Source organism: Atheta coriaria, unplaced genomic scaffold, assembly GCF_025399875.1.
Source record: "Atheta coriaria isolate IRGN ID8LTWV9N9 unplaced genomic scaffold, Caltech_Dcor_3.1 hic_scaffold_5_pilon, whole genome shotgun sequence".
NCBI lineage: Eukaryota > Metazoa > Arthropoda > Insecta > Coleoptera > Staphylinidae > Dalotia > Dalotia coriaria.
In genome coordinates this window covers 2235174-2242559 of record NW_027045447.1, presented here as the reverse complement: position 1 = coordinate 2242559, position 7386 = coordinate 2235174, and the positions used below count along the sequence as shown (strand labels likewise).

The following is a 7386-nucleotide window of genomic DNA, read 5'->3' as shown; positions in this document are numbered from 1 at the left end:
TAGCAAATTTCTACAGGTACCCACCTGAATTATGCGGCAGAAAATTAAATTATTACTCTGCAAGAAGCCAACACTGATATTACAAGTGTACACCGTGCAGAAATGCACATGATAATAAAATTTCTTTACATGGATAGACATGTGGACCAATAAGAATAAAATGAAATGACGTATTGCTTCAACTTTCAGTTTTTCGCATATACACTCGATAGTTTACAACTTGAAACGTGAAACATCAAAATTGCATTATGAAAAGTCGTTGCTTTTTTAAATTAACAAAGTCAATGACTTTTCTGATTATACTGAAGTTGGTTATGTGGTAGCGGGTATAATTTGTTTACCTTTGCTCGAAATTAAATTAATCTTAATCACTGTACTTCTGGTAAATGTGTTTCTTCTCTTGTGCTTCACTCAAGACATACATTAATCAAAATTGGTTGTTGGATGCACAAAGGCATGACTTTAATTATTTTTAACTGTAATTACAGCCAAAATTACACACGTTGAATGAATGAAATACAAATAAAACGCACAGAAGTTCAATATCTTGCTTTTCAAAGAGCTTTTCAAATCACTTTCAACACGTAGAGAGAAAATTAAAACCAAGTAGAAACTTACATTTATGAATTACCATTGAATATGAATGATTCATATTCGATTATAAACTAATAACTCAATAAATAAAAAAGTCAAAATAATATTTAAAATTTTGTAGATCTTTTTATGTAAAGTTTAACGTTTCAAAGAAGAAAGTGAAACGATTGCACTCGAGTTAAAACAAACTTGAACAATTGTGAATACGAGATGAGTTCGCAGCGTGCATGTTAACAAAATGGCTGCCGTGCACTGCACGCCATGATGGCATCGTGTCCGGTGCCATTAGCGTTGATTGCCGGTGTGAGTGACACCTCAAGTGACACAATGCAAAGGCGAGAAGCACGAAGACTTCGAATACGCAAAACACGCTCCCACAGAGATCCGAGAAGTCGTAATTGAAACGAAACGAAACGCAAAGCAAGTAATTAGACTACTGCTACTTATAGTCCTACTAGTATTACTTGCAGTCATTTAAAAGCGTTCGTATTGTCTGAGTAATCTGTGCGAATTTATTTGCAAGCCAAAAACGGCTTGATTTCCGCAATTTTCATTTGTACAATGTTTTCACTTTCTTTTTGCGCGAGTATTTAAAGTAAAACCGCATAAAAGTGAAATTAATTTGTTATTAATTTCGTGGATTTTTTTAAAAATCAATTTGTGGTATTTTCACGCATACCACACGTTTTATTTTTCGACAATCCGCCAGACGCGATCACTATTACTATTACTATTACCATAGAAAAGCGTAAATAAATAAGTACCGTAAGAACTAAGTAAACGAACTGGACGCAAGTAAAGAGTAAAAGAGTAAAGTCAAACGAAGTGAATGTATTTTCTTTCGTGCGTTTCTTCTTTACTCGCTGGTTTTTCTCTTCTGCAACGGTTGGCTGCGCCTGCAAAAAGACAAATTTCAAAGAGGTTTTTGCCTTCCAACTTGCGCCAACTTAAAAGTTGTGAAGGTTTTCAACTTGAACTTGTTGAACTTGCACTTGAATGTCACTTTTCATCAATATCTGAGTTTTGTAAAAATTAAATACTTATTATACTCAAATAATAATTCTGCACGACTTTATAACATTCATGACATTTATGATTGGTTTTCAATTGGAAAGAGAAATGTTTCATGTCCAAAATCACTGTTAAAATGTTATTTCTGTTGCTTTTTTAAAGGAATATTATAAAAAATAAACATTTTTATGTCTCAAATTGCATTTTAAGCTGAAAATAATCATATTTGTTATAAAATTAGACCAAGAATTTATAAACTTTTTTCTGTGTGATTTAAAATCACTCATGAAAAGATTAAACGTAGGCAACCAAACATACACTTTATATAATACTAGTTACTTTCTATGAACTAAACACACAGAAATTATTATAACGTTTATTGTAACATATAGATAATTTATAATATAAAACTCGTAATCAATTTACACAATCATCAATCATCAACTAATAAAAAAAGAAATAATACTTCAACATATTGCACACGTTTCATTTCACATATAAATCACTTAAAAGTAACATGATTACTTATTTATACAACGCACAGAAAGAAAAATGCTCGCAGATCATCCATAAGTCATTAATCAGTCATTGCTTCATTAATTTATCCGAAATATTCCATCATTTACTCTGTATTACATAACTATTGCTTCTTCTCTAACGTTTCCATTACATCAGGAGCTAGAACTAAAGGCACTCGATTCTTCCGCTGCTTCCTTTCGCGTTTCTTCTTTGGGGTTCCTCTTTGTTGTTCAGGTGCCCCATGCGCGTGATAATTAAAAAGTTTGGGGTGTAAATCACGCCCCGCATCGTTTGAGTGCTTCACAATGGCGAATTCTTGGTTTTCTGCACCTGGTTCAGGACGTTGCACGTATTGTGCTTCTGTACCTGCAGGATTCTGGTAGCCATGTTGCCCCGAAGGATCTACTTGAGCATGCGTTGGAGTCTGAGCTTGTTGTTGAGCTTGCTGTTGAGCATATTGAAGATACTGCTGGTAATACTCTTCTGGAATAGGTGTACCTTGATGTTGCTGTTGTTGTTGTTGTTGTTGGGCTTGATGTTGTTCAGGGTCAACATTGCTAGGATACGTAGCAATCTGGACATATTGTTTAGCATCGTAATGTTGTTGAGGTTGTTGTTCTTGTTGTGGTTGTTGCTGTTGTTGTTGTTGAGGTGGTCCGTATTGAACATACTCTGATGGCACAGGTTGTACAGGACGTGCATGTTTACCACCCCCACCTTGAACATGTTTCTGGACTTCTTGTGGTACCTGTTGATATTGTACCAAAGATTGAATACTTGATTGATACTCCTGTTGGCTGTGTGCCGAGGGATGTTGAGGTTGTTGTTGGTACTGATCATATTGTTCAGGCTGTTGCTGGTAATAGTATTGTTGTTCATATTGCTGAGCAACTTGTGGTTGCGCATACTGAACATGTTGTTGTACATATTGACCACCATCATGTGGACCTCCATAGGTATGCTCCTGTACCTCCACTTTACTATAAGTATTCTCTGGGATGGTAATCTTAAACTTCTGTGGGGGTCTTGAATGTTTACTCTTTGTTTTTCCACCAGTAGCAGGTTTCTTAAAGATCACCTTTGTATGTGCATCATCCGGGTAGTTTTCGTTTGTGAGCAAACCCGTATCATGATGCTGATGTTGATGTTGATGGTGAGAATGGCTTTGAGTTTGGGGTTGATTACTATAATGAGCGTGAGTTGGGCCTTGTGGAGCGGGTTGGTAATACTCTTGTTCTACTTGAGGAGAATGTGAAGTTTGTGGACCAGGATCATAATACTGCTGCGCACCTTGTTGATGTGGATTATTCTGCACATAACCCGCAAGTAAACTCTGTAAATCCACACTGTTTAAATTTGCGTACGGATGGCCTTGAGGAATATTGGCATGTAAAGCATTTTGTCCTAACTGATTCGTATACACCCTTAAAATAATCACAGGAACCATAGGCCCGTGATTACTGGGAACTTGAGAGGACAATGAGCTTAATTGACCATTGTGGTCCAAAGAAGAAAACAAGGTTGCTCCATTTTGATAATACTGTTGAAGATTTGCTCCCTTTTTAGGAGCTCGTTGTTCGTAAGCAGGAGCTGTACTTCCAAGGTCATATTGAACAGATTTTTGAATTTCATAGTTTGGTGCATCTGGACTACCCCCACCATGTGATTCATGTTGACTGTAACTAGTCGCCCCTGTTGGTCCAGCATGTTCACTTGATCCATGTGCATGACTATTATAATTCTGGTAAGTATCAGGGTAAGTTTCTACTGGTACATGCTTCACTGATCCTTTATAAGCTGGTATATCTTGTTGGGAATACTTGTACACCTCATATTTTGGAGGTTTTGGTTTAACATCAAAAAAGTTTTGATATCCGCCGTTGTATCCATATCCTAACGCTGATTCTATAGTTCTTTTACGACCTTTGCCTTCCTTGGTGGTATTCTCGCTGGGATCTACCACTTCAATGGCTATAATGGCATTTTTTGGCAATCCGGCCCTTGGACTACCTGTAGTACTACCATCTGATGAGACATCTTTTGACGTTGTTATAATTTCTTTCTCTTCAAGCTTTTTGGATGATCTTTTGGTGTTTCCGTGGACTGCACACAATACTACAAGCTACAACAGAAGCAACGTCAACAGTTAGAAATCGGTTACTAATTAAAATCATTTACGTTAGTTGGTATAGTAATTAACAAAATTAGAATCTACCAATTTAAATTTACTGCAGTTTTACGAGCGGAGATTTAGCAATATGCAAAATTGGCTTTCACCAGAAAAGTACGAGAACAATGCAAATATATGTTACATAATTAGATTAAACTTCCAATTAATTCCCAAATTAGATTTGGATGTTTTTGTTATTCAATTTGTTGCTGAAATCATCTACTTCCATGTGTTATAACATAACCTAACAAAACATAACCAATTATATCATCAAGCAATATCACATCAAATTAAATTTATTGTATATTATGGCTATTGAGTGTGGAACACCCAAAAAATCGTAATTCCATCAGTTCAGATTGTTTACGCTTGTCTCTGAACCGGATATCGGTCTGGCACGCCATCTGTCGTACTTTCACCCGACGCATACCGAGCGCGAATACAAAACGCAGACTTATTCGCCTCGAATTATCGCTCAATTCTAAATGATTTTAATTTGGTTTTGCTCGCCGTCTGCCTGTTTAATGCTCGCCGTGTTTTACTTTCTTTCTTACGCATCTCCAACTGATGACCACATTCGGCGGCTAATGATAATAATTAATATCTACGATTTTGATACCCACAACTCTCCTTTCACTTTATATAATATATAGGTAGGTATCTACGTCTCTAGTTTACCAAATAAATAATATTATGTGGTTAAACTCTTGTTTGGGCGGATTTTCATGGGTAATTAAATGTTAATCTCTGATTTAAGAATATTAGCTCTCTAGGTTTACTCGTACTGTTAATTATGTTATGTGTTGCATAAATGCTTGATTTAAGTGGGTATAAACATTAGCAATCCTCTTTTAATGATGTAATTCATCCTACACACATTTCACATCTTCGTGAGTTCTTGGGCAATATTATAACAGTTTTAAAAATGTTATAAATTTATATTAAGCTATTAAATTACGCGAGGAACGTGTTAAACTAAACATTTAAAAAATTCACACAACAAAATGAATTAAAAATATTTCTTGTTTTTATTTTTTAGTGAATATGGTAATTAATCATTTAAGTTAATGCGTAAGCATCTAAAAGACGAAAGTAAACCTGAGAAAAACCACAAGACGCAATAAAAATATGTACGCGATGAAAATTCCGACGTGCACGCATTCGCCAGATGCGATTTTTGCGGAACCTGATTAACATCTGGCTCATCTTCGCATAACTTTTCACTTTTAAAATTTTCACTTGAAATAAAAATCGAAAATAATATTTTTAACGTTTTCGCGTAAAATATTGCTTAAAAGTCAATAAACTTCCTATACACTTGTACCTCTTCTCTATTCAACGTCTTGTTGATCTTCCAGTTCGCGTGAAATGCTATTCCGTCCTTCCGGAATCTGGCGAGTGCGTCACGTCGATTGCTTTTATTTAATACTCTACATACGTGTGCGATGTGCACTTTCTCCTTCGCGCATGATTTACCAATCGCATGTTGTTGTTGTGTTTGCTTTGTCGTGCTTTTTCATCGCACATTGCCAATGACGATATCACGCGAATCACTTATTAATCGCGTCTGCACATCGATTAGTTTTCTGTGTACGCAACGTACACGCGAGATATTATCTTACATGTATATTGTATAATCTAAGGTAATGAGTAAGTGAGTCTAGTAACGAGCGGTGTGTATATAGGAATACAAAAGCGTGAATCTCGACGGAAAAAGTAACTTATGCAATGGCGGTAGCGCAGTAATCTCTTCTCCGCGCGCAAATGTCGCAAAAAATCAACGACCGGAACTCGTGCTCGATGAAATTGTAACATGCGTTACATTCAAGTTATCTAATAAACAGAATTATGTGTGCGGTGACACATGATCACATTAGAATTTGTTACAAAACCAGACAAACAACTATTTTCTAATTATTCAATAATATAAAATAAGTTTTTTTGTAAAAAACACTAATTTCTATAAAATTATCTCCAAAACATCTAATTATTACCCAAACATGTAAATAAATATTAAATTATTCACAAAAACTAATTTTATTTGCCATAGACCGTTATTCTGCACTTAATGTTTTTTCACTTTTTTTCTTAATAAATAAATTATTTGACTTACCAATAATGTGAGTCGCATCCTATAGTAAACCAACACCATCTTCACGAATTTGGCTGCGCGGCACAATGAGCACTGAGCCCACAGACGAACGGGGAGACAGTTTTATACCATCACAAAACTCTTGGGCAAAAGTTCTTCTCTCTTCGGCGGTTCTCCGCCGACGGGCACCAGCTTCACCTACAGAAAGAAAGCAACAAACAACCATCTCACTTCCACTTATAACCCATGCATCTCTAAAGGAAGTCAAACAGTAGTTCACTTTGCATTGCCTCGCCTTACAGAATAAGCTTTAGTTAAATGTCTTGAGTCTGAGATCTTGATCTTTCAACTTATCAACTTTACAGGTATTATTAAATCTCCACAAATAGAGAGAAATCAAGATGCAGCGTCTTTGAATTCCGATTTTATTCTTATAAAGTAGTTAGTAAACATTTTAAGCGTTAGCTGTCAATTCGGATGTAAATTGGTGTAAAATTAAGCGATTGATGCCTTTTTTAATGGAGTCATTAATTGGACGTAGCGAGACGAATGTGAAATTGTTTAATTGGATGTTTCCTACCGTTGAAGCACGAAATATTCTTTTCTCTTCAAATTGGAATTCATTTCGTTTGCTATTCAAAACCGTTTAATTCGATATTTAGCAAAAATAAACACACAAACGAAAATTGTGTTTACAATGAGGAAACAATTTTCTTAACAGTGATAAATATTCATGTAGTAATGCGATGAGTTATCAGCCTTTCGAAAATATCTTCATGCAGCTGATTCATTGATCACGCAGTTGTAAATTTCACTTCTTTCTTCACCACTCGTAAAAATCTCCAATTCGTCAAAAAATTTATCGCACACTTTTGATTGATTTATGTAAATGTAAAGATTTCTAAAATCTTTTACACCTACAACCTGATTAATATTAATTTTAAGTTTATGTGATTGTAAAAAGTGGTTTACGCATCTTTAAATTGTTCTCGCGGACGTT

At 35.4% G+C, this 7386-nt stretch overlaps 1 protein-coding gene across 1 annotated transcript; it reads right to left on the bottom strand.

Moving 5' to 3' along the window:
• Positions 1-2071: 2071 nt before the first annotated feature.
• Positions 2072-6446, bottom strand: LOC135792055 (putative mediator of RNA polymerase II transcription subunit 26). The gene is made up of 2 exons (XM_065302679.1): positions 6408-6446; positions 2072-4246 (listed from the first exon to the last, which is right to left on the bottom strand). Exons 1-2 carry the CDS (start codon positions 6444-6446, stop codon positions 2246-2248), a joined length of 2040 nt encoding a protein of 679 aa, XP_065158751.1. The 3' UTR covers positions 2072-2245.
• Positions 6447-7386: the final 940 nt, after the last annotated feature.

Bases quoted from the DNA above. Each gene is read 5' to 3' on its own strand.
- LOC135792055 (XM_065302679.1), bottom strand. From the start codon at position 6,446: ATGGTGTTGGTTTACTATAGGATGCGACTCACATTATTG. The intron at 4,247-6,407 runs GTAAGTCAAATA...CTTCTGTTGTAG, and splicing joins GGATGCGACTCACATTATTG to CTTGTAGTATTGTGTGCAGT.